This window comes from Solea solea, chromosome 8, assembly GCF_958295425.1.
Source record: "Solea solea chromosome 8, fSolSol10.1, whole genome shotgun sequence".
In the NCBI taxonomy this organism is placed as follows: Eukaryota; Metazoa; Chordata; class Actinopteri; order Pleuronectiformes; family Soleidae; genus Solea; species Solea solea.
In genome coordinates, this window is record NC_081141.1 from 6,686,132 (window position 1) to 6,714,039 (window position 27,908).

At 41.1% G+C, this 27,908-nt stretch overlaps 1 protein-coding gene across 4 annotated transcripts in view; it reads right to left on the reverse strand.

Annotated features, from left to right (window-relative positions):
- LOC131464387 (citron Rho-interacting kinase) overlaps positions 1–27,908 on the reverse strand; it is a 45,966-nt gene that overhangs the window by 8,120 nt on the left and 9,938 nt on the right. For 2 of the 4 annotated variants that reach the window (XM_058636833.1, XM_058636836.1), the window contains 25 exons: positions 19,690–19,860; positions 19,495–19,548; positions 19,281–19,334; positions 18,599–18,739; positions 17,549–17,674; positions 16,044–16,139; positions 15,660–15,776; positions 15,375–15,484; positions 14,000–14,174; positions 13,397–13,594; positions 13,245–13,298; positions 9,968–10,165; positions 6,402–6,595; positions 5,438–5,573; positions 5,238–5,342; positions 3,902–4,042; positions 3,501–3,620; positions 2,781–3,054; positions 2,471–2,629; positions 2,251–2,274; positions 1,275–1,451; positions 942–1,122; positions 490–578; positions 298–402; positions 26–195 (listed from right to left, as the gene is read on the reverse strand). In XM_058636833.1, coding sequence (XP_058492816.1) covers positions 26–195; positions 298–402; positions 490–578; positions 942–1,122; positions 1,275–1,451; positions 2,251–2,274; positions 2,471–2,629; positions 2,781–3,054; positions 3,501–3,620; positions 3,902–4,042; positions 5,238–5,342; positions 5,438–5,573; positions 6,402–6,595; positions 9,968–10,165; positions 13,245–13,298; positions 13,397–13,594; positions 14,000–14,174; positions 15,375–15,484; positions 15,660–15,776; positions 16,044–16,139; positions 17,549–17,674; positions 18,599–18,739; positions 19,281–19,334; positions 19,495–19,548; positions 19,690–19,860 — 3,369 coding nt within the window. The remainder of the gene's footprint in view (positions 1–25; positions 196–297; positions 403–489; positions 579–941; positions 1,123–1,274; positions 1,452–2,250; positions 2,275–2,470; positions 2,630–2,780; positions 3,055–3,500; positions 3,621–3,901; positions 4,043–5,237; positions 5,343–5,437; positions 5,574–6,401; positions 6,596–9,967; positions 10,166–13,244; positions 13,299–13,396; positions 13,595–13,999; positions 14,175–15,374; positions 15,485–15,659; positions 15,777–16,043; positions 16,140–17,548; positions 17,675–18,598; positions 18,740–19,280; positions 19,335–19,494; positions 19,549–19,689; positions 19,861–27,908) is intronic. The other 2 variants (XM_058636834.1, XM_058636835.1) reach the window with 2 other exon arrangements.

A 27,908-nucleotide genomic window follows, 5' to 3' on the forward strand; every position in this document is an offset into this window, starting at 1 on the left:
ATGAAATAACCGCAGAGATACTCACTGCGTCTGCCTCGGCCTTCTCTCTCGACGCTCGCCCACTGGCCACCACGGACTCTATGACGGCCACCCAGCGCTGTTTGTCTGGGAAACTGGGAGCCAGGAAGTAAATGGACTGTCCGGGCCAGCAGGGGGCGTGGCAGCGAGACTCAAGCTTCAGGACGTAAGGGACGTCTGGCACAAATTGATGAAATATTGAACTAAACGTTGACTAAATTGTATTATTTATGCAAAATCTGATGTTTGTGTTGTGTTAATTGTGTTAATGGTGTTTACCTGACTTGGCAGTGTTTGGAAGCTCAGATGCTCCTACAGCTCCATGAACCATCACCTCTCCATCTGACAGACACAAGTCAAACTCCTCCACTGGCTTCACTGAATCTGAGCAACACACACACACAAATGGACATGGTGGAAGGTCTGTTATGTGACGGACGCTCTGCTAAATGTCCAGAGAGACAAGACCACCTTCTCTGGGCTCTAGCTCGTAGATGGACACTTTAGTCCCGTCCAGGACCACATACTTCCTCTCCCAGCCTTGACCTCGCTTCCCATTCCTGCAAACACACGAGGCCAACATGAAAATCTACCACTGACACTTTGTTTAAGAACTGTTTTAAGTAGCTGAAGTGTTTAACGTCAGGTTGTGTGTGATCAGTGGGAGGACATGGCACAGTCTCACCAGGAGAAAGAACCTGAGACATAAATATGTGTGCACGCAAGGAAAAAAATGATGCTCCTTGTCTTAATGTTGATTATTAATGAATTATGTGTGTTTGTTAAATTCTTCTGCTCATTTCAAAAGAGTCTCAATGACCTTCCTACCTGCCATATCTTTACAGCCCACCAGGGGGCCACAGCCCACACTCTGATAACATTTCAAAGACGACTGGTGCCAGACAAAGAGCAGCGTGTCGTACCTGGGCTGCTTCATCCAGCCTTCCATGTGCATGTGTCCACTGGCGTCTTTGAGCTGCTGCCCTGGAGAGCTGCCTTTGTCCCGACACAGGCCGTCCGACAGATGCAGCGAGCAGTCGCTGGACATGCCACATGTGGCCGGAAGGCAGGGGGAGCACTTGGGGTGGCACAAGGCGTGACACTCTGATGAGGAAAAACACTGCACTGTTTAGACATGGTTTTGGCTCCAAAGATTACGACTCATCATTTGTATTAATTGTCATTTTAGGGATCATTTATTTATCTACTGTATAGTGTTTAATGTAACACTGAACTTGTGTTGATGCGTGACTCACCGAGGCAGGTAGCGGCTTGGCGCCCAAAGTGCACCGTATCCAGGCACACGGTGCACTTGGCAGCTCTCATGTTGAGTCCCACTGTGAAGCGGTGAGGCGTGTTGTGGTGCACCGCTCGCTCCCTGTCCCTGTCTCTGTCCCTGTCCCTCTGACTGTCCTTCAGTCGACGGCTGTACTCTGATACAGTGAGGGATCACAGTGAGGGCAGCTCGTACACAGTGTGGATTCATAAGCAACCTTCGGTGCGCCATGCCATACCAGCTATGAAGTCAGTTGAAAACAAGGAGAATTGGAAGAAACGCTAAGATGTTCAGCAGAAATGCAGAAGCAGTTAACTTCGAAGACAAAGATGGCTGAAGAAGAATATTGACTCAATCCATCCCTTTGCTTGTTCCCACTCACTGCTGAATCTTAAAGGAATTATTCAGTCAACATTGACTTTTCTGTTGATTTTGTTACACAAATGATGGTCATTAGGACAGCAGTGTGTAGAATTAAAGATATATTTCCATTTAAAAATGAAGACCTCATTACCTTATTTTCTGTTGCCTTGAAAATGTAGAAAAACGTGGTCTTTCGTGGTAAACTTGACTTGTTTGTAAGATAAAATGTACAAAGACTGAACAAAAGCTTTAATCTCATTCAGAGTGAGGGTTCAAACAAAACAGCATTTATCTTATGATACATCTCTGTTAGTGTATGGTCATGTGACGTTCAGGTGGTATCATAAGAGCGGACCTGCAAATCAAACGGACTAAGCCTCAGCAACCAAAAGAGAATGCTGCAGATTTCTAAAGCTGTGCACTCACAGGAGTCAATTTCCTGACGCCTGACCACCGGCGTGATGGAATCTGACGTTTTATAAAAAAAAAGTGCAGAGCTTTTAAAAATCTGGCCTCTAAGGATGTGAATGAGACAAAAGGGGGAAGGGAGATAAGAGACGAAGCTGCAGAAACCACGAGTTTGGACGACTTACTTTCAAAAGAGACCCTCCTTCTTTCTGAAAGGTGTGTGGAAGAAAAAGGAGAGTAAGAGCTCCACAGATTATCCTTTGTGTATGGCTGTGTGAACATGTGAGGGCCAGTAAAGCGATCAGCGTGCATGTCCACCGATAAAATCTGGAATCTGGTTTTAATGAACTGTAAAATCACAATCATAATTTCTATTAGAGGGGGAAAAGTCTTCCCTTCACTCACCCTCAGGTGTGGCAGTCTCCTTCCGGCGTCCAGAGCTGGCGGGTGCCAGGTTTGTCGGCCCCTGCTGGTGCTCAGGGGACTTTACCATGGCGGACATGATCATCTGCTGCCGCGATGTGGCCGGGATCGGGGAGTTCCCATGGTCTTTGTACTGGAGTGCTGTTTAAAGGTTAAAGGGATAGATCACATTATCTATCTATCTATCTATCTATCTATCTATCTATCTATCTATCTATCTATCTATCTAAAAGAAAGACAGGATCACTGACAGCAGCTTCAGTGCAGAGAAGATAAAAAGGTGTAGTCTGACCTTCCTCTCTCAGAGTTCTCAACTCTGCTCTCATCTTCTGCAAAGCCTCTTCCAGCTCAGTGCAGCGGGATCGTTCTTTATCCAGAGCCACCTTCATGTCACTGTACTGCAGGGGAACCGGCTGGATGGGAGGCACGGGGGACACCTGGCCCGGACTCTGACCCTGGCCCTGGCCCTGGCCCTGACCCTGGCCCTGACCCTGGCCCTGACCCTGACTCTGAGCCTGAGCAGCCATGGCAGCCAACAGGTCCTCACGACGACGGCCAAACAGGCCCTGAGACACACGCAGAAGCAAACACACACGAAAACTCTTTAAAAACATATATGTAATAAAATAACAAACAACAAAACTCACATATTTGGTGTTGTTAGTAATCTGTCTTCACTGATTGTTCACTGAAACAAAAGCTATGCTGCTTTTTCATTTGTTGTTATTTCTTGTGTATTTACTTCTTTATTTTTAAGGACAACATATTGTATGTAAATTAGCCAGTTAATGTCCATTTATGTGCAATATCTAAAAAAAAATAAAAAATAAAACATCTAAACATCTATAATCTATAATACAAATTCATGAAAAAATTTTTTTTAGCAAATGTTCAAAGAGATACCTCAATACTTAATTCAACTTAAATGAACATATAATAACTGCCTACTTTACATATGATTTAAATCTATTGTGGTGGGTGGACAAGACAAAAACCTCCAGTGTCCTCTGACCTTCTTCTTCTTGGAGCCACCGTGAGCCTGGGCCTGGAGGAAGTCTATGAGCTTGGTCTGCTGTGTGATGGTCCCCTCCATTTTCACCTTCTCATGGGAGTACACAGCCTGCAGGTGGAGCTAAGTGAACATCACTACTGCCATGAATTTCTCCTCAAGTACTTCAACTTCCCACAGAGAGGTGACAGAGAGACAGAGAGAGAGGGAGGTATGCTGAGGGCTCAAACACACTATGGGACGCTGGTATGGACTTGTAGTGTTAAAATGGAAAAAACAGTGGGGGGAAAAAAACAAGACAAGCAAACGATAGAAATATTTTCTCTGAGTTTAGCTCGTGGAACTCAGAAATCCATTATCATCGGTGTTTTTCTTCCATTACATTCATGTGTGTGTAGCAGCACCTGGATATTCTCCAGCTGGTATTCCAGGTCAGTCCTCTCAGTTTTCAGCAGGTCAGTCTGGTCCAGCGCGTCCTGCAGTCCCTGGGTCAGACGGAAGATGTGGGTTTTCTGGGCGTCCATCTGCTGCTGCAGCTTCTCTTGCTGTGCAGGTAGAAGAGCCCTTACATCACACACACACTCCACCACCTTTAGCTTTGATTACGGCTCTCATTCATTGCAGAGACACACAAGCGCAACACAGCGAAGTCGTCGATGTGACACTTTTTGCACGGCTTCTGTTCTCGATTTAAAGGCCCAGTCTGTGAGAATTAGTGACATCTAATGGTTAGATTGTAAATTGCCACAATCGCCACTGATCCTTCTTTTTCCCAAGTGTATCAGGAAACTACAGTGGCCTTTGTAGAGCAGAAATAGTGTGTTTTTTGTGTTTGAATTAAGATTCCACTTGAAAAAAAAGTCATATAATGCCTAAATATATGCCTAAAGTCATATAAAAAGGCTTTTCTAATACTACAAAAACCAAACAATTTTTAGTATACACTTAGTAGTATATTATATATAAGTTCTACCAATAAGCACTTGTAAATGTTGTAACTGCCATGACCTTTCACTGAATCTTTCCCTATTTCACTATTGCCTGCATGGTCTCATGTCTGACACACTCACTGAACAGCAATATCAAGATTTTAGAAATGTCCTTGCTAAATGTTGGAGATTGGCGCAGGTTTTCAGGATGTTTAAGTCTTTTTACAGTTCAAAATCTGCAGTTCGACATTGACACAATGACACACTCTCTGACCAATCGGTTGACGTCACATTTCAGTGATGAAAAGAAGCACCAGGTACCAGGTACTATCCTTGATGGAGCAAATAAGAACTTTATAATAGAAAAGCTAGTAACTCGATAGTTAATGGTCAGGATTGTTGTCCTTGGCTTGGATTTCTCCACCAATGTGTCCGAGTGCCAAACGACCAGCACATCATTCTGTCTATTCTGTAATAAAACATTTTTTTTTTAATTCATTAATTCATTGATATTTAGTGGAACACAGGCATCCATCTGTCCATCATCTGTGTGATGTTTCCTGTGCCACGAGCTAAAAAACAGAATATTTCCATCTCCAACCTGAACAGTTCATAACATAGAACAGCGTCTTTTCTTTAAATACACATGAGTCCACCCCAGAAGTAAGTAAGTGACCCAGCCTTTATGTGTGGAATATTCTGCAGACGAACCCCTCTACATGTTACATCACATTTTAATTTGTGTTTTTCCTCAAATGTCTATAAATATAATCCTTTTCCTGGGTGTACCATACGAAAACACAGACTGTACCTCATCCAGCAGCCTCTGCTTCAGATCTCGCTCACTCTCCAGCTTTTGCTGCAAACTGCGGGCGTTCATCTCCAGCATGGCGTGCTTCTTCTCCAGATCATTCAGCTGAGGAAACAGAAAGTGGGCCCGAAATGTCTCGTAACATTCTGCTAACCAGAAAAAAAGCACAGTGGTCGTTCAGCAGAGCGAGGAATGCTTACAGTGTCTGCGAGACTCTCGGCTTTGAGTTTCTGGTCTTTGAGGGCCTGCTGCAGGGCCAGGATCTCAGCTTTGTGCTCCTTCACCGCCTGGTCCACAGCCTGACGAGACTCAGAGCTGCGCTGCTCTGCGCGAAGCCTAAAACAAACATCCAAACATGTTTTCAACAGTTATTCTGCATCTTTATACTGAAATGAAATCTACCTCTTATGTTTCTAAACGGTTGCTAGGTGCAGTTCTTTTAAGAAATCACCTTGTCCTGCCTACACCGACTATAAATAGTTTCACATATTTCCCAGAATACATTTTGAGAAACCCAAGAGAATATAGCCAAAACCTGTTGCACTTACTGTGCGTAGGCAGAACGATCCAGATCCAATAATGATAGGAAGAAAATATAAACACAAATAAACTGATATACTAATCATTTTACAGTTAAATGATGGTACATTATGGATTATTGAACAAGTCATGTACTGGCAAGAAGTCCTTAAACTCAGCTGAGCTGTCTGTGTTATAATAATCTGAAGAAATCTGGTCAGATTGCTCATTATCCTCATTTAAAGACACATTTTCAGAAGTGTGCTTTTTTATGGTGAAATGTTTCGATCATGATTTTGAACTGTCTGATCCTTATTTCACAGCTTTTATTCTTTCATTCAGTTTGGCTTTTGTTTTCCTTTTATTACGTGTCCTCCTGCAAAGTCTAAGGAGAGATAGTGATTATATTGGCGGGAGGAAAAGAGGAAGAGCACAGAGAAGGTTCATGGAGAGGACAAGATGGAGGCAGATGATCTGCTGTGGTGACCCCTGAAGGGAGAAGCTGAAAGAAGAGGAAACTTTTATTCTAAGAACCACCTGAGAAAATATTGAGCTCTCAAAGTAAAAACCATTATGGACAAAAAACACAGTGGTGCAAAGTCAGCTACGACTGTAGATGGTGTACACACCATCACATGGCCGCACCTGTTTTGTTTCTCTGTGTCCAGCAGTCTCTGGATGTCCCTGGTCCTCCTCTCAGCCTGGTTCTTCTCGTCCTCCAGCGTCGCCCTCCAGGCATCCCACTGTCTCTCCTTCTCCAGCAGCTCGTCGTTCATGGTCTCCAGCTCTAGAACCTGCTCCTCCAGCATGGTGCACGTGGTCTTCAGCGTCTCGAGGTTCTGGTAAGAAACCGGTTTCAATGAGAAATACATCTCTCATTTTAAAAGAGAAGGCCCAGGAGTGGTTCCTTCTCAGCCACAGCTTTTAGTAGAGGTCCCCTTGAACTAGTAATTGGCCCTTCAAGTTCCTCATATATGCCCAGCCATGGAAAAACCAGGAACAAGTCTCCCAAGGGGCATTTTGACTTATTTACAGATTGGAGAGATTTAGGAAAAACTGCGTTCACTATCACTGCCAGAGTGATTTGGAAACTCCTACAAATTGATCCAAAGATTTAAAAATGTGTTAAATTGAGCTCCAAGGTTTCCAAGGTCCTTTAACTGAGGCTGTTGCTGTTTTGCATGATTATGTTTTCATCTGCTTTGCCTTGATGTTGCTTGATATTTGCACAATCCTCAATATTCCTTCATTATGAAGCTGCCAGTGCATGATGTTTGTCGATGTTATTACTCTGCCTCTCTTTGGTCTTTGTGAACAGAGACGATGTGACATCATGCACGTGCTGTCGCCTTCATTTGAAAACCGACTCTGCAAAGCAACACACACTCAGACCTGACTGAGGGAGCGTGTGTGTGTATGCAGTGGCAGTGCAGGGGTGGGACGACAGGGACGAGAAGCAGAATTCACTTCTGAATCGTTTCTGTTTGCAGCAGTTGATGTTGTCGTCAGGTGACAGCTGTGTGGAGCGAGCTGAACTCATTTGACAATGATTTGTTTGGTTTGTTTATTAGAGTTGTTCCGATTCGGAAAAGCCTCCGATACTGCCGAATATTTTAGTACATAATGGCTGCGATTTAATTTGTTTTTTATAATTATTCCCATATTTATTTAAGTTGCTGTTGCACTACTGTTTTTTATACTGCTCTATTTAAAAATATAAAAATAAATGGATTCCATTTGCTGTATTCATTCATGTTTTACAAAGGGTTTAACCTGAGCAAGGCCTTACCACAACGATAATCATATCACAGTATCACACGCAGGCATAGTATGATTATTTTTTAACACACTGGTATCGGTATCGGTACTCGACAGCATGAGTATCGGAATCGGTATCGAGAGGGAAAAAATGGTATCAGAACATCTCTATTGTTTATGTTTAAAAATGACACATTATCACTTATAACTGTTTATTATGTTTATTATGGTTAATTCTGAAAGAAAGCAAGAACATTTAACGTTACTGTACATTTTAGTACTGTAATCAGATTAGTGGCACATAATCCACTACGCACAAGGATCCTTGTTGTCTCCTGAGAGGCTGCGATAAAGGCAAGTACCATTGTTGATTTCTCTAATGGATTTCACCTGGTGCACCAATGCAAGGATGTTTGATAGCGAGAAACGTTTTAAACTGGCTTAATTTGATGCATATTAAGTGAAAGTGATGCTTCTGCTTAAAAGCTCATTATAGAAACATTAGCTGTCCTCCTCCTGGTCTTTGTCCCTTCAGAACCTGCTGGTAGAAGCTTGTGATAAGAATAGTAGAAAGGAGAACAGGGCTCGAAGTCGGATATTTTCATCTCAGACATGGATGTTAATAAGTCACAACTCCTAGAGACAGAGGCGTCACATGTACTGGGGTTTGAATAACTGTGGGATTATTTTTATGTTCCCACAGTTTGGACACATGAATGTTTTTTACGTTACCCATGGAGCCAAAACAAAACCCTGTGTATCATCACTGTTTTAGACAAAAGCAGTGGGAGACTAAAATAGCCTGCGCTGGCGCTGCAGCCCTCTGAAGTCCAACACTTCCACAGCTGACACAACCTGGGAGTGATGGGGATGACACATCCCTCCCACACGCCACCCCATCCCTCGTCTATGACTTCCATCGCTGGTTACACAACCACCAGGACCGAGAGCGCTACTGGACACCCACACATGAGTCCTCCCACAGGGGCAGCGCACACATCGCACACAGCCTCCTCTCTCACACTCGCTCACACTCGCTCCCTCTACAACCAGAACACGTAACAATGATACTGAAATATTCCCGGTGTTCCTGCTGAGAGGGACGTCTGGGTCACGTTACCCGTCCACCTGAGGTCTGACTGGCATTGAGCTGAAAGTGGGCAGATTTTAGCTAGAGATTGTTTTCCTCATATCATAGAACACATGTAAAGGATTTTCCTTGTCCATATTGTCAGTGTCAGACTTCCCTGATCAACAGGAACAACTAACGTCACTACAATCAACATTTACATTATCATTGTTCAAAAACATCGGAGAAGATCATTCATTAGCAAAGTTTTGTAGCACTATTTTTCTACTTCTTAAAATCTGTTTTTTATTATTATTATTGAATTTTGATACTGCAAATACAGCCATTGCTGTTTATATGGGGGAGGTATTTTCATAAGCCTTTTTTGGCGTCCAACCTCCCTTGCACAATATGAAAACTTTTAATCGACTTCCACTGTTTTTATATAATATAATATACACTGTGCAAATAAAGTGTTTTATAAGACAGAAAACTGGACAACTTTTCTGTGGTCATGACCAGTGTAGCACGGCTGCTGAGACCTGGCCTGTTAATGATGATTGATTATTGTGATCAGTCACTGAACATGTTCACAGTTTAATCTCATGTACCTCACGGCGGTGATGATGCACTGTCACGCAGACATCTGCATAATGGAGATGAGAAAAACTTTCTGGACGTTTTAATGGTCAAACTGATTTATACTGACAGGGACAGACACACGTGTGTGTGTTTGTGTGTGTGTGTGTGTTCTTGTATTTGCTACCCTTTCTGACCTGGCATTAACACTGACCTTGTCAGGACCAGTAGTTCTCATGGAGACCAAAACCTCATTTGTGAGGAACTGAGTTTAGGGCTAAGATTTGAATTGTGGTTAGTTTAGGGCAGGTTAGATTGTTGTTATTTGTATTTGATTGGGGATGCAAGATTATTTTGTTGTAAATTGTTTTGCCTTAAATTAAATTAAATTAAATTAAATTAAATTAAATTAAATTAAATTAAATTAAATTAAATTAAATTAGATTTGATTTGATTTGATTTGATTTGATTTGTTTTAATAAATGTAAAAAAGAGGCTTCCATTTCACTATTGATTGTTATCTGGTTATCTGTCCATTACCTCTAGTTTGCATTTGTACTTTTCTCCCTAGGTTAGGGATTCATTCCAAATGAATGAGCGTTAATGCAAGTCTTAAATTGGATAGAAATAGAAGAATGTGTGTGCGTGCATGAGCGCTTGAGAGAGAGAAAGAAAGAGAGATGAGCGCAGCTGCAGGTGTTTGGTGATTTTCTGTTGCAAAGCTATTTTTGATGTAATAATCTTTAGTGTTTTCCTCATTATTCCTTGCTGCTGCAGGTTTCTGTACTCGGCAGCTGCCATGTACCTGTTTCTGGTTGTTAAGGTGCATCTCGCGGTCGGCCACCTCTCGTCGCAGCCTGTCCACGTCCTGGCCGAGCTGCAGCCGGTCCTCTCTCTCATCGGAAGCCTCGTCCAGCTGCTTGGACAAGTAGAAGTTCTGACGGTTCAGCTCAGCGTTCTCCTCCGTGAGTCGGGTCAACTGCTCCTCCAGATCTGTGATCACCTATGAAGAGCACCCGACTATAAAATATCTGAATTTTTCTGAGGAATAAAACAGGCTGACATAGATAATATGCGTTCAAAGCTGCAGAGTGAAGTGATTATTTGTATGCTGAACAACAGTAGAATTCATTTCTGAATCTTTTCATGGGTTCTTCCTCAAAAAAATTGATAAAAACACAACATAAATCAAAATGTATTATTATTCCCCCACTCTAAATCTTTACCCAAATCTGCCACACAATCAAACAACCATTGCTTCATTACTACACGATGTAGATATCTTGGTTATATAGTGATATAATGCAGCGATCTGTATGTAGTTTGGCATCTATAGGCTACTTGTTTAAAATTCAGGCAGGATTCAGAGGAAGGAGAGAGCTAATCGTTTCATCAGCATCTGCCGGTGCCTTTAATCAGCCTGAGCTGCTGTGGACTCTACAGGGAGATGAGGGTTAGAGGCTGTGAGGCTGCCAGTAAGACGCAGTTCTCTGCTGTTCTCATGAGAACATGTGTACTACGCAGAACTTAAGGTGGACGAGGGGAAACAAAGGCAAAGCTTTTAAGTACATAAATTAGCTGTCTGTTCTGTCCTGACTCCCTCGAGGCATGAGACTGACTGCAGTGTGTAAGAATTAGTGACATCTAATGGAGAGACATTTTTGGGGGTCTGTGTTTATGGGTTGAGTTAGTTTAGAAAACTATTACTAACCACACTGGAAGTGCAGTTTGCACAATACACACTAAACATTAGCAGAGCTTGCTGCTGTGTCATACATGAACACAATAAAGAAGACACAGGTTGCGTCCATGATATGAGCACAGCCGCGCAATTTAGCATTTTTAGTCAACATGGCACATGACAGAGCTGCTACTCATGTTACTAGGCAACAGATTTCATACTGTATAAAACACTTATCCTACGACTACGGAAGCCAAACTATTTTTATTTTGAAATGATTATCCCAAACCCAGATGGCATTGGGGCAAGGGGCATTTCACACCCTGGATGAGATGATGAAGATAATAGTGAGGATGCTGAAATGCTCCTGGGCTCAAGATCCCTCCTATATATATATATATACATATATATACAGTATATGTATATATATATATGAATAAAATTGACTTGACTTGATTATACACATACAAACATACTATGTTTAATGCCTGCCAATAAACCTGTCTAAATGTCACAGATGAAATGGTTATTTTGTGGTGGTTCTCCTTTGTCTTTGTGATCTCATCCTGCTTGGTTGATTGTTTGGTTGGTTGTTTGGTTGGTTGGCTGCTCTTGTATGTCTGTATTTATTCTGCTCATCTCTCATTCCACGGGCAACTCACTTCCAGAGCTTTTTACCCTCAACACTGCTGGATACAAATTGCACAGCTCTATTTGTGAAGGTTGTGGGCGTACATTAAATATAAACTCTGGTTAAAGAGGCAGTAAATCAGTCCCACAGTTTCCTTGACTAAAGCTAACACAACATTTACTGTACACAAAAAAACATAAGTGAGGAACATTAGCTTTTTTTCTATGACACTAACAGAGCAGCACAGATGCTGTGGAGGGAGCAATCACCGCTTTTTAGAAATACACAGATGCTGAGTGACGGATGTGGATAAAACCGCATGACGTGTTGTGTGAAGATTAAATAAATTTGCATAATTAAAATATAAATATGGTGATTTTCCACTATATAGTACCGCCTCCCCATGGCTTGACTACACGGTTTGGTTGGTTTTCCATTCCAGTAAAGTTCCTTCTTGATATTACAAGCAGTAAACACTCTGATGGTTAACTGATATACAGTTTTTCTCAAATCTACTGTTAACTAAGTGAAGATAGGACGATAGTGAAGATAGTGAAGATAGATAAGAGATATTTTTTATTCAAATGTAACTTTAAACACTGTACTTTGCTGTAAGTGTTTCTCCCATCTAATCAAAAGTGCAGCTAAAAAGAAGGAGAAAATATGGTAGTCTACTTTTATATAGTTAATTATGCAATGTTATGTTTTGGCTTGAAGGCAGCAGAGGAGGAGAGTTCTTGTCCAAAAAAAAAGGGGCAGGACAGGCTCTCCCTTCATTTTAAGGTCTCATTTAAATGCTGGATGTGGAACTAAAATGATGCAGATGAGATAAAAGGAGATGGCAAACATCAAGAATCATTTCCAGAGAACGTGTCAAGACATGTTGGTTAGATGTGTTTAAAATGTTTAACAGAGAAACAACATCCAAAACACAGATTGGCATTTCAATTTGGCTGCGTTTGCCTGGACAGAGTCCAGATGAATCTATGGACACTGATCTACCAACAGTTTGCAAGTGGGAGGATTTGAAAAGTAGAGCATTGGGAGAAAGGAGGACAATGTTGAACGTGGTGGTTGTTATTGTTGATAAATGACATTTAAAGCTCTAACCAACTAACTAAATATGGTAAAAGCAGGGGTCCCCAGGGCTTCACAGCAAGAATTCTATCTTATCGTGTTTTTAATCTCTTCTCATGCACATGGTATTATAACAGGCAGTAACATAACCCTCACATCACTGTCAAATATACAAAAGACCCAACTTTTAATAGAGTGTTAGATAACAACAGTTACTAAACAGGTGGGAGTTTCAAATAAAAGATGTAGTGGCATTATTAGTTAGTGGCTTCACATAATGATGAATATGTGACACCATGAAGAAATATCATATTCACAAGACATGGAAACCAGAGGGTGAATATGCTATTTAAAGCTATAGTGACTTTAGTGCAATATGAACAAATGTCTGTGAGGTCACACAGTGCTGATGAAGCTCCACATGACTCTCTCGGTGTGACTGTCTGTCTCTCTCTCTCTCTATATATATAGCAGCGTTTTGTTTGTCTGTGGCGTGAAGTGATGCCTTTCATGTCACGGCTGAGCAGGGAGGTGGAAGAAGCACACGACGTGAGTAAAGCCAGACACATTCATACAATTGGACAAGAGCTAAAAATACCAGGAACCTCCCACAAGATAGATAGATAGATAGATAGATAGATAGATAGATATGTCTAGTATATGCCTAGAAATGTGATTGTGTGAGCATCTTACCGCACAGCTGTCTCTCAAGGTATCAAACTTGCGTTGTATCTCATCCCTGTGTGCCTGTTGGGCATGACAAGAGAGAATTCAGCACACATTTTACTATGTCAATTATAAAACATCAAAAGAAACCTCATCTTCTCTCTGTGTGTGTGTCTCACTCTGAGCACAGTAATCTCCTCCTCGGCTTCTGCAGTGGTCTCCTCCAGCTCAGTCTTGGCGTGCTGCAGTTGGTTCTCCAGAGCGTGCCGAGCCGCCTGCAGGTTGCTGATCTGCGATTCACGCTCCTGCAGCGACAGGGTCAACTCTGTCACCTGCCGTTTGATCTCCAGCTTCTGTTCCTCATGCTCCAGCCCCATCTGCAGAGGCAGATCCAGGAATCAGGGAGAAAGTGGAGGACATTCAGTCATTCACTCATGCTGACATGGGGAGAATTAAACCTGACACCGCAAATTAAATCCCTCTGCTATCTGTTTTCTTACAACTGAAACTACCACCTATAGCCTAGGAAGTAGGAGAGGATTAGCAGTGAACCACCAGGGGCAACTACTTAAGAGGCACCAGCCAGATGTGAGGGTCAAGGTGCCATTGCAGGCTAAATACAAATATAGAAAAGAGTAAGAAAGCAGTGGATAATGTAAGTGACAGCTTGTGGGCCGAAATGAAGGTGTCACACTTTAATGGGAAACCTTTTATCCACTAATCTAAGAATCCAGCGTCACACCCTGGCTTTAAGCTCCTCCCCCTCTCTAATATCTCCTCACCTCTCTGAGTCTTGTTTCCAGCTCCATCACGCGGCTCTTATTGCTTTGCTCCTGCTGACTCATTTTCTCTAGATGCTCCTCCAGCTTGGCATTCTGGGCCTCCAGCTTCCCAGCCTGAGACTCCAAGTAGAACTTCTGCTGGCGAAGCTCTGAGATCATTTCCTCCTGGGCTTTCCTGACATGCCAACATGTGCAAAACATTCCACAACAATGTAGCTTCAAGGTATTATACAAGCTAACCTTTACTGGACAAAAATTTGATCTGAAAATGGGCTCTGTCAAGCAATACTATCAGACCTGACTGACGGTATTGTTTATAGCAGCAATGCAGGGGTAGGCGGGGACAATTGGCGTTCAAACTGCAGAACGACCTGTTTTTTGAGCAGTAGAATGGTCTCTTACAACTTCTTACATCTTACAATGTCTGCTGAAGTTTAAGATACCAGCCTCCTTACTTACAGTCAGTTATTGTCAAGGGAAACACTTGGACTTTATCAATTAACGTTAGCAATTACTTAGTCATCCCTAAGGGATTCAAAATGGTCTAAAATGAAAAAACGTGGACATGAGGAGACAACAGTAGAGCACTGCTGTGTCCCTCTGAGCACAGCCGCCACTAGATTCTATAATTCGCCACTAAACACTCTTGGTGACCAGAAATAGTCAAGTTGGTTTATTGAACACACTATTTGTGTTTTCAGTTATTCTCAGTTGCCTGAGATCTGAACACCGATATACTGCAAGTGGCACCCATAAAATCTCTACTCCCATTCTGAAGCCTCAGGATTTGCTGTTTCAACAGTGTATGTTGATGTTTTTTCTCTCTAAATGGGAACATAATGTACTAAATATTTGTCATGTGCTACTGAAGAAGACTTTCAATAAGAAAAAGTGTACATTAATGAAAAGTATACGCTTTTTAGTGTACCATCAGAAGATCTCTTTCTATAAAAGCCACAGTTTAAATAGTATAGTCTACTCCTCCCTTTTGGCATGAGGACTCATTCTTTTAAATTGGAAGAATGACAAGCCACCTTCCTTTGGCATAGGTGATGTCATGTTTTTCCTTAAGATTGAAAAGATTAGATTACACACTGAATGGATCAATGGGGAAGTTTAATTTGATAACTATAGGTAACTACTCTGTGGACTTTTTTGTGGCGTCTCATACCTTTATTCTCTATCTAAGGGTTTGCCTTCAACAAATCCTAACCCTAAACCCTAAGGGTTTGGAGCAGATATTGCACTTGGGATAACAATAAAAGCCCACAGTTTTTCTTTTAATTCAGTGTAGATTATGGAAATATATATATATATATAAAATAATAATTCCCTATGGTTGAATAGAAGTACTGTTTCGTGTCTCAATACTTACATGTTTTTTTGTGTGTAGATGCTGCTGTTGGCTGCCAGTTTGTTGGCCTCAGACAGCTCAGCAATCCTCTGCTCCAGGCTGTTCATCTTAGAGTCCATAGCATTTATGGTCTGAATAGAAAAACAATCAGCACCACATTTGCGTTTTAATTAAACATTCGGCTGGATCGCCTCATCATTCAACAGTGTGGACGTGTGTGCACTGTGCTCCACAATAACAAGAGATCTATGTCATTGTGGTAAGTAAGCCTGAAATAGTGTCAGTGCCAAGCTGGTCACTTCTTACCGCCTTCTGTTCACTGATGATGCTGCACTTTTCCCGCACCTCCTCCTCATACTTGCTCTGACTGGACTCCAGCATCTCCTTATCAGCCATGTCCGCCTTCATCTGAGCTTCCAGCACCTGCTCAATGCCAGGCGGCCCACATTACCAACACCAGGATATTATTTACCGGGACAGAGGACACAGAGTTCACCCGCGGAGCATTTCATTACATTACATTACATGTCTTTTATCCAAAGTCGAACTTGCGGCCATTGCGACCATGATGTCTTTCGCACTTAACCAGTGAGCCACTCCACCCCCTTTTTCCACCCCCATTTCCTGTCATTTAATCAGGATATACCCGCCTGGTGTGAGTAGGTTTATGAGTTGTTACTGATAGATTACCTTTATCTTGTCCTCATAGAGCCTTTCCTTCTGCTTTAGATGAGTCTCGAACCGCTGGGCTGTGGCCTGAGTCTCTCTGAGATTCTCCTCGAGCTCCTGCACAAAAACACGGTTAGGCCTAATATGAGCAGCTACATGAACAGATGCTAAAACTATGTCCTGAATAATGGTGCGTTGTTGAAGTGCACACATTTCATCTCAAAGTGCTATCAATGAATGTGTGATTAGTGAGAGGCAATATAAAGTAATTACAAATTCAGACATCATTCAGCAGCCCCTGCAACCCTCATGTGGAGGATAAAGCATTAGACAGTGAATGAATGAATAATTCTAATCAGTGATGATAATGCGCTTTATGTTGTTTTACAACCCACTTATTATCATGCTTGATTTCGCTCAACTGTACAAATGCTGTGACTGTTTTCAGACACTGTCTGCAGACAACAGCAGGGGAATCTCTGGAGGATCCAGCTGAGGGGGTTTGAGCGTGCAGGAGTCGTTTGACACCACAGTTTGAGAACCAAGGTACTAGGGAATTGGAATCTCTGGAAAACCTCAGGACCTACAGTTCCTCTGCACAACCTCCAGAATTCAGTGCATGGTTGAAAGTAGCTATGGAATTCAAAAGCCTTACATATATCAAATTCATTCCTTATTTTGTGAGAGAATTTCCTCTTCCTGAATTGTGTCCTCCAATTTTACAAAATGTGCAAATAACCTACAATATCTTCCCTCCAGCAGTAGGAACCCTGGCGTGTTTCAACCCTAGAAATTCATTCAGGAGTCAGGAAGTGTTTGTCTAACGTACCTCAACACAAAGCTTGTTTCCATGAAGAAACCATGAATGCTCACTGAAAAGCACTAAAAATTATACTCAAGCCCTGGAACTGTCATACCTCAACACTACGCAGCAAATGTGAATATTGTATATTATAACCTGTGTAATTAATGATAATTTAACATGTTTTTTCTCCGTAAGTGTCTCTCAGCAGCTCTGTGAACGCTCCTCACTACAAACATGAGGAACAATTAAGGACTCCTAACGCTACAATTGAAAATCCACTTACTGTGGCCACACAAACCTCTTATCAGGATGAAAGAATTTAGGGGAGAACGCTGTATACTTACAATAATATGATAATTATCAATAATAATATAGGTGTAACCCGCACCAAGCTAAACAAGTTCAATAAAAGCAACAGGACAATGAAGTAGAGGTTTCAATCAAACGCCCACACTAATTATACAAGCTAATTGAAAGCACTTGTGTGGGTGAATCATGGCTGTGTGGGGGTTTTAATAAGAGAAAATATTAGGTATAACTAATCATTATAACATGGGATGACTTTCAAACTCCTGGATGTAGAAATAACGGTTTACATGCTGAGGTTTCGCTTTAAATGTATCATACAAGATAACACTTTCTGACGAAAGATGACAAAGAGCTATGTTTATGTCGCACCTCGCGCGATTATTTTAGCTCATGAGATGAAAAGCTGGGTTACCAGAATCTTATCTGCCATCTGCTGAATCTGCTGGGCCTTGCTCTGAATTTCATCCTTCAGCTTCGTCTCGCGGCGCTCGACAATCTCCAGTCTTTTCACCTGGTTCTCCAGAGTCTTCCTGCCATCCTGCACACAACAACAACAACAACAGCAACACACACATGGAGGCTTTAATCCACCAACAGGAGATTTCTTCTTACCTCACGTCAGAGGATGAACAGTTCATGGACTTCAAACTCATTTAGAAGGAGAGCTTACGTGGCTAGCGGGCATCTTCTCCCAGGAAGAAGCGATGATATACTCAAGCAGACTATTTCATTTGGCTCATTAGTGCTGCACCTTTGCAATGTTTACATCTCATTATTCAAAGTTACTGAGAATGGTTTGAGGCAGCTCATTTGCATTCATGTGTCATGGTTTGGAGAATTGTATCTGCACTGACTCTCCTTTCTAAATGAAAGTGACGCAACGTGGGATTTCAACCTCCAAACAATGTCTCGTTGTAACAGTGAGAACAGGATGACATCGCCTGCATTGGCACTATATGTAACTTTCGTTTTTTCCGAAATGTGGAACTATTCATTGAGTGGATGTCATGGCAGAGGCAGCAAAAAAACTGAAGAGGGTTAAGGGGAGTCGGTCAAGTAGAAATGCTCGACCAAAGGTGACCTGGTCCTCTTACGGTCGGACTAGTAAGTGAAAAAGCTTGTGTGTTTGAGCTTGCTGTCCATCAGGCCGTGTTATTGAGGACGTGTCATCACATACACATAACGCACATAAAAATATAAAATAAAAGACATTAAAAAAAAAAACTTCCCAGGTACACAAATGGATTTTCTTTTCAAACTGTGATCAACATTCATGGATTCATGGCATCACACCACAAGTGTTTCATGGAGAGTGGTAAAACAACATATGGGCTCTTTGTGCCAGATTTATTTACGCAACACGCTGAACAAAGACATTTGTGATGGTGCGAACTGGAGCAAATGACATGACGTGCAGAAGAATGAGAGGCCAGGACACGTGAGCAGTGTACAAGTGTTGTACCTCAGTCTCACGGAGGCGTCTGCGCAGGCTGTCACTCGAGTCTTCCTTGTTCTGTAGTCTCTCGAGGTCTCGCTCCATGCGGTCTTTGGCCACTCTCATACCCTGGAGCAGGTCTGCGGCCTCAGCACTCCCCTTTGACGCCTGAGTGATGAGAGAAGAGAAAAAAGCTTCAAGTTATGGACAGAAACCAGACAAGCAACTCCTGTTTAACTTACATTTAACTTATATTACAGATTTAAATTTGTATTGGAAGATTTTTGTGTGTGTATTCATATATTTGACGGGTCTTTAAATTGCTTTTTCAGGGTTAAGACCTGGTTTTAGGGTTAGGGAATGAATTATGTCACACAAACAAAACAATGTCTGTGTGAGTAAATGAACCCATGGCTATAATCTGGCATATTTACTAACGCTCATTCAAAGTCTGATCCTACTGATTATTTCATGATTCAGAAGAAGAGCCATCTTAAATGTGGACTCTGGAATGGTACGTCTGAGATTTACGTCTAGTAGAAGAAAATTACGATTAAATTATCTTTACTAATTTGATAAAACTGCGTGATTGCCAAGAATACAATTAGAAGTCTAGTTTTAAAAGACATCTTAATTGTTCATGGGTTCAAATGTGACAGAAGAAGCTGCTATAAATGATTCATTCATTGTTCGTGCAAAAATATTCTACCTTGGTGACCTTCTCTTGGAGTTCATAAATCTTTGTCTGCTGCTCAGCATTGGTCTAAAAGAGACACGGAAAGATAGGGTTAAGAACACAGGCATCGCGAGATGTGATGCTTATATAAGTAACATTCCATGTTATCATTATTTATTAAAGTCACTGTACCAGAAATAGTCATTTTGCAATTTTCCTTCACCATCAAATCATTTTCATAAACTACCTTCTCCAGTCTGGCGATCACCTCCTCTAACTCCGCTTTGCCCTGCTCTCTAGCCTGTGAAGGGATTAGAAAACAAATGTACACAGTTTGACACTGAACTCATATATGCACAATGATTTTTTTAACCCTTGTATCACAATTTACTAGAATATTTACACAACATAAGGATAATTAATGATGAGTGACAGTGAAGACCTTCTGCATCCTGTGCTGGTAGTCTGCAGCCTTCCTCTTCAGCTCCTCGCTGCTCTGACGAGAGTCTTTCAGCTCAGCCTCGTAGAGGTCGCTACGGCGACGGGCAGCAGACAGGTCCTCCTCCAGTTGTCGGATGGTAACTCTCATCTCTTCCAGCTGGGCGTGATATTCCTATGCAAAGACCAGAGAGACCCATGGATGAAAGAGCAGAGGAGAGGAAAGGAGAGGAAAGTAGTCCTAAACTCAAAAAGAACAATCACCATAGATAAGAAAATCTCAAATATGACAATCAATGGATTCCATTCAGCCGGTTTCACAATTTAGAGAAAAAAAAAACGACAGCGCAATTACTGTGTCTGAAGTACAAATGGCTCTCGAGCAGCCTTAGTGCAGTTGGACCGGATCCAGTTTGACAAATGCTCTTGTCGAAAAAGCCCCTGCATCATTCATAGGAGCAAAGTCTTTCATAAGAGATGTGCTTCAAATATGCTGCATTCAAACTTGCCAGGAATTAAGAGTGCATGAGTGCCTTTATATATCAAGAAATTGGAAAACCAGTGAGAAGCACTTCAAATATAAGTATACAGTACAGTACTGTGAGTAAAAGTCTTGGGCCACCATTCCATTTGAATTTAAAAACCTTTTCAGAGAGAATTAGCTAACTATTAAATGTGACCTTCATCTTACACTTGAACAATAACAGGACTCTAACCCTAACCCTAATTAATGCCATTTGAAACTATTATGGTCTATTATTAGGTTTGACAGACATATAACATCATTTTGCATCAGCATGAGCAAACAAACCGCACACTCCAGATGTAGTGATGATGTTTTTATAAAGACATTTCTGCCATTCATACGGAAAAGCTGAGAGGGGTCTAGCTGCAGACCTGCACTGTCAGGACCCTTCGTTGCAGACCTGCACTGTGAGGTCTCCTGCACTGTCAGGACTGGAAGTTGATTCGAAGCCTTTAAAAATAAAAGCGAGCATACCGGAAGCATACATTCAAAATAAAAGCGAGCATACTTGAAGCACGTATTTTTCATTCCCCATGTGAAGTGTGAAGACGAGGTGAGTAACAGTCAAGTGACAACAACTTTGCGTCATACGAAGAAACAGAAAGTCTTTATTCACTAGAACGTTATGTTGCACACTATATATTGTCCTGTAAAGTTATATTAATTTGAAAGAATCGGGTTTTGGACTTTTGGGTAGTTTTCAGCGTTGTTATCGTATGATAGTGCTCACTTAAATGTTCCATTTTCCTACTCAAAGACCAAGAAAACTGAGTTATATCATATCATTTTTATATAATTTTGTTTTACTTATTACGACGTCAACACTTGTTTGCAGCCAGAGTGGAGATGCCTCAGATTTTGAACATGAACAGCACCCAAACTGAGGAGGCTGCGCAGGAAATGGGAAAGCTGTTTGACACGATGGATCTGAATGAGGAAGAGAAAGAATTAATTCTTGAGCCTTTTAAATTTATTTTTTACCAGATTGAAGATATGTGGCTCTTCTGTGAAGAGATTATGGACAAACGAGGGTACTTGTCGTACTGTTGGTACGAAGAGTAGAAAGAAAAAAAAAACAAAAGTTAAAATTGTGGAAAAAGAAAAAAAAAACTGCTTAGGAGATATTGGTTATCTGGGTCATAGGTATTCAGTAATTCACTTTGAATACACAAAGCTAAGTTCATTTAAAATCATCAACCCTCACACCCTCCATGTGGTCCAATAGCACAAGGTAAGAACATAGCACAAACAATATTAAGCAATTATTAAATGAATTATGAGGTGTTATAATTGCAAACAAACATAAGATATTGCCTATATAAAAAAAATAAGTAAATCAATATGTATATGGTCCAGCAGTATATAATATTTTGTTCGTTTTTTATCTTGACATTTTCCTGAGTTTTTTCACCTTATACAGTTGAACTGGAAAGATATACAGTTTTTTTTTTTAAATCTCTTTCATTAAACACATGGATACACATAAACATATTTACATTGTAAACATAAAATAAAGATCCAAGAAACATTGGGAACGAAAAATACGTGCTTCCGGTATGGTTGCTTTTATTTTGAAAGGCTTCGAATCAACTTCCGGTCCTGACAGTGCAGGAGACCTCACAGTGCAGGTCTGCAACGAAGGGTCCTTACAGTGCAGGTCTGCAGCTAGACTGTCTTGGAAAAGCTCCTCATTAGGAATGACTGCATTGTTCAGCATGACAATGCTGGTAATGGTCCTGGACAGACCCGCACAGACTCCAGACCTGAATGTTCTAGAGGCAGTGTGGGATCACCTAGAAAGAGACATAAACAAATAACTAAAGCCTGAATCTAAAGAGGAACTCTGGGATATCCTGACAGACGTAGAAGTGGTATTATTGACCAGAAAGTTACTGAAGAAAACTTCAAGACAGAGCTCAAGATATTGCCACAGGAGGTCAAACTAAACATGGACATTTTGTCGAAAGAAACTTATTCTGAAAATTATTATTATTATTATTATTATTATTATTATTAGGGTCCGAGCACACCAGGCGTGGAGGAGTCATTATTATAATCAGTTGGTGTAGAGGTTAGCGCTCTTGCCTTTGCAGCAAGAAAACTCGGTTTGAGTCCCAGTAGGAACAATGTAATATGGGGATTAGGTAAATTGGACACTCTAAATTGACCATAGGTGAGAGAGTGAATGGTAGTTTGTGTCTATGTGGCCCTGTGATGGACTGGCGAACTGTCAAGGGTGCACCTATAACTCTGTGTCAGCTGGACAGTTGAGTGATGACATGTTTATAGAACTACAATGTCATTTATACGAGCAGCAGAGACTGTTGATGAGATCTGGATCCTGCAACCTGCAAGATGAGGACACAGAGAGAAAGAGAGAGAGAGGAAAGGAAGGAAAGACACAAACTAGGGAGAGAAAGAACAAGGTTAATGACATATAATGAAGTCCTATTCATACCCCGAGTGTGACCCTGTATTTAAAGTTATAGTTAGAGATGGCTCAGGGAAACCTGATCGCTTAGTCTAGGTCTATAGCAGCATAACTATCAGGGTATGAATATGGCTTGAATTATATGGGATTAACCTTGTTCTTTCTCTCTTTAGTTCGTGTCTTTCCTTCCTGTCCTCTCTCTCTCTCTCTCCCTCTCTCTGTGTGTCCTCATCTCGCAGGTTGCAGGATCCAGATCCATAGATGTTGTCTATGTAAAAGACGTGCGTTGAGATATTGTATGTTGTGATTCAGCTCCATACAAATAAAACTGAATTGAATCAACTACCTTTTTAACCCTTGTCATCACAGCCCTGTGTGGAGTAAAAAGGAAATGTGAGGGGTGGAGAGGACAAAGGAAGAATCCAGAAGGATTAAGGAATGAGAATATTGAACTGTGACCTAGAACTCTCGGAATACCGGAATACAGCATGATGCAAATATTAGAAAAATAATGATAAGAACTAACTTTATTAGATTTTTTTAATGGGTAATCTGATCATGATTTGTTGGATTAAAAACCCAACAAATTGGATTACAATTTGTAGTAAATCATTTTAGGAGAAAGAGTAGGTGAAATGAAGGACTCCACCTCTCGGCAGAAAGCAGAAATTTGAGTAGTTTCCTGGCAGGATTATTTCTTCGCAGTTTCCCAAGAAGTCATCATAGATGACGTCATTGTCAAAAACATCAAACTCAGTATGTCGCCCTCCTTGGCGTTGGGGTAGGCGAACTCCGTCATTTATTTGAACAGATGTGTCACCAACACTGTCCATGTTGGAGTACACCTTGACGAAGGGGCCTGTGGGCCATGTGTGGCCCTTCAATCAATATCATGTGACCCACCACAAACCGTCTCACCATCAACCTTGCCTCTCTTACTTTATCTCCAAACTGTATTGTTTTGTTGTTGATGTATCCCTTTTTGTTGTTTGTCTGCCCTGTTTCTACACTGCCTCTTGGCCAGGTCGTCACTGTAAATAAGATTTGGCTCTAAATCGATGTGACATTCCAAGAATGTTTCCATCTGTTGTCCCCAAAGACAAATAAAAACACAATACACACCTGTATAGTTCATTTATGTACATAAATGTAAATACAAATAACAAAGCTAAAACACAGTTTAAAAAAAGCTATTAACAAATGAAAGTACACAGTGTAAGTGTGTAACAAGGAAGTGGGTGGAAGAACAGTCCAAACACATTAGTCTGTTTGATCTAAAATAGCACATTTTCTTTGGATTGCACATAAACTAATAATAATAACATTAGTCAATCAGAGGTTGTAATAGCAGTGTTTTCTATTGTTCTATTATTTCTTCCAAAAATGCTATATAGACATACGAAAGTGGACGTCCATGGAGTTTGTCCAGGAGCAGCCTGATGTGTAAAGGCTGTAAACAGAGAGTAAACACACACACACACACACACACACACACACACACACGCTTGTGGGGACACAGTGGGTTCATGTTGCTGTAACTCACAGCAGCAGCAACATAATGTCAGAGGAGTCTGTTCCTTCTCTCTAAACTTTAGTCAGGAATATTATTTATTTGACTGACAGTGACCTTTTTTTAAAATGGTTTATTGTGCAGCTCTGTAATTTGGCAAATCCAGTTATCAGACTTCAGGACTGTACAGAGTATCAGGACTTGGCATCCACACAGTACTTTTTTAAGATTAAAAAGATTGGGGCCAAATAAGCTGACATGTAAACATCCCTAACAGTTTATTTTAGTGTACATACTTCCTGTATATTCTAGTTGTATCTAATAAATAAATGAGATACAACTCATTTATTTATACATTTATACACGATACAAAGGGCCCTGATGTACAAACTTTACAGTGAAGTTTGTGATGGCCTTGATGTGCATGTCTGTTTAACAGCAATCAGTCACGGCCTAATCCATTTATTGTCATTGCAACGTTGTCTTCAGTTTACGTCAGTCACACTGATAGAAAGAGAGAGACTGCGACACAGACCGGGACAAGTAAAATAGACCCAATCAGACATGGTGAAAACACAGTGGACTGTCTCTCTGGCCAGTATGTGTATAAAAAATACAAGTCAAATAATAATCATCACATAAAAAGGACAAAAAGATGAAATCACACTCAAGTAAGTGGGTTTTCAACTGACTCAGCCTTATCTTTATGAACCCAAACACACGTCCTCGGCTCCTCCTGTTCCACTGGTGAACCACTAAAGCTCTCATCCAAATCCCAATGATTTAGTCATAGATATGGAACCCTAATGATACACAGCCTGTCAGGCTCTGTATTCCTTCACATGCCAAAGCAGTAAATACTGGGCTGCAATGAGGCAAATACTCTGTATCTTGTGTTGTCTTTTCTGTAGTATTTGCAAAATACTGATTTAGGCAAAACGTGTCGAACCACTCAGTTATTAAGCCGTTATTAATCTGGTGCATTTAGTGTTTTACAATGAGTCAGCTGGGAATCAAACGTGTCAAAGGAGAAGTTTGAAATCCATCACACAGTACTGATAAATCTCTGTGTTTTTAATTATAACCTTGTTTAGGACTCATGTCACCTAGCGGCATTCCCGCACTGCACACAGGAAGTGACAGAGGGAGGCGACAACAAAAAATGTGCTGGTGAAGTGACGTAAAGTTGGTATATGAGTGCAAATGTTCAGAAGTGATAGACAGATGACTTTGAATAACACAAGACTTCATTATTATCACTACTGTGTTAGATAGAGGAATAAAACATGGTGTTCATTTTACTGTAATTGTGGAGGCATTTAGGTGCACAGCTCATGAGTCATGATACATTTTCCAATACAGTATATTGTATTGTATTATAATTCTGATCTGGTATCAGAATTAGACTGACAGGCCTGAATGCCTAAAACAAGCTGACAGCATTTCAAGGGTATGGGTAATTGAAATGTCAAGGCTGCTCTTAATCAATTAAAATAACTTTAATACATCTAATAAGTCAACCTCAGAAAAGTCAAATGGAGAAGAGTACAGAGAAAACTGCTGTTGAAAACTGTCATGACTCTCCCAGTGACGACATTAGCATTAATAACATTAATATCAGCTCACTTGGAGCCTCTCCAGAGCAGGAAACGGAAAAAAGCTCCACGCATCACGGGTAATGTTGCGTCGAGGTAAACTGCCAACTTTATCCATGACAGTAAGACCTACTCTCCATGGAGGTGGGTATTTTTAAAAACTGATGTTTTCCTCCTACAGTTTTAAAAATATATCCTGTTCACACACGCTAAGTTCTCAAAAGCATCTTCATCCATGGGTTAAAAACAGAAAAATCCACAGCTCTAAATAGCATATGAGGTCAACAGTTGCCCATAGAACTGTAACTGTAAAGATCTGTTGGCTAGTGTAAATAGTGGATGTTTTAAGCCTAATTAGCAAAAGCACTCGTGCAAGTCAGAATTAGAATTAGTTTTATTTGGACCATCCTACATGTGAACCAGAGACAGTATATAAAAAATCTTTTCCAAATAAAAGTGTCCCGTGGTCAGCAGACAGGGGGCAGCATCTTGTGCTTTATTAGCCTGGGTGAACCCAGTCGAGTCAGCAATTTGATTGCTCTCCGCAATCAAATGTCTGGCGAGGACACTGTTTTGGCCAACTTCAGAATCTCCTGAAAAAGGGAACCTTTCACAAGGTTTCACGTTATGATGATATACAGTGCATTTACATGCATGTTAAAAGGTCAAATTCGACTTTGTTACTTTCATTTCAAGCGTGCTGAGCGATAAAGGTGGAGGAGTGGAGTGCTCACAGGCACGCGGTCTGGAGCCAGACAGGGAGAAGCAATCAGCGTAATGCAGACGTGGATGCAGATTGTCCACCCACTAACTGGCTGGACCACACAAAAAGGAAGATTGATAGAAAAATGTAGAAAACTCAAGGATATTGAACATGGTCCATTAGCTCTAAACGCCCAGTGCTTGTTGGACAAGCAGCCACCTAATCATGAAAACTTCCATCTACTGATCTTACTGTGTTGAAATGTCTGATTGAGGTTTTTTCTTTGCCTCTTCCCGTGTGTTTTCAGGCTCTAATAGCTTCTGCACAGATTGCTTTTTTTCTGAAAGTGTATCCATCCACAAACTCGGCTGTTTGTTGATCCAACACTGCACGGCTTCTGCATGAAAATGATAAACACTGCAGTCATATGACAGTGCGTGGGAGACAGATGCTTTTCAAGATGAAATACTGGATTTAACTGGCACAAATAACCTGCTGAAAGGCACCGCTGGGAACAGAGGCCAGATAAATTACATAAGCTACCCTCTTAAAAATTATAGACACAGATTGTACTTTCTGTTTGGTTTTAATAATTGTCTAATATATAACAGGTATATGAAAGCTGTTAGTTTGAAGTATTTGCAGTTACAGTGTTCAGTACAACTACAGTTAAGATGACTGAATGTAGTTCTTTTTGGGTCCATGCCACAAAAAGAACTACAGCATCCTACTTGACAGCATATATCACAGCATACATAAACACAAGCAACACACAATAAAGCACTAATACACTGTCCAATGGCAGAGAACAATGACTAACCATGACACTGCCTGAGTTTGTCATGTGTCAGTTACACTCACACTACACTACCCTCACCAACAGATGTGATATTCTGTATTTGTCACTGGAAAAGGGGGAAACTGGATGACCTTTTTAGCAGCAGTGAATATAAACCGCAGCATTTTTACATTTTTGTCACTCGAGCATCACACAGACACTCGTTCCCACTCATCGTGTTTGTAATTGTATTCACGCCCAAATGTCTGTCAGGGTTTCGTACAACGGAGCTTGGATCCAATAGGCACGAGACTGAGTCAGATACGTAAACAAAAGAATGCCAAAGGCAAGAGAAAAGGCGAAAAAAACAAAGCTATAACCGGAAAACGTAAACTAGATCAACTTGGATCGTAACTCAGGTGATGACAATCAGGTGCAAACACTCAAGACTATAGGACAAGGTAGACGAAGTGCAGACCAACAGGAAACCCTAAACCCTCACCAAAATAAAACAGGAAATGACAAAAACGTGACTCCCAAAAACAAACATAACTAACAAATTTGTCGACGTGTAACAATGTCCCATAAGGAAGATATGAAAGTCCACAGTGGCTATATGCACTGCACATATGAGCCATTGTGTGTGCAAGACACCTGTCAACGACTGTTCACACCTGGCA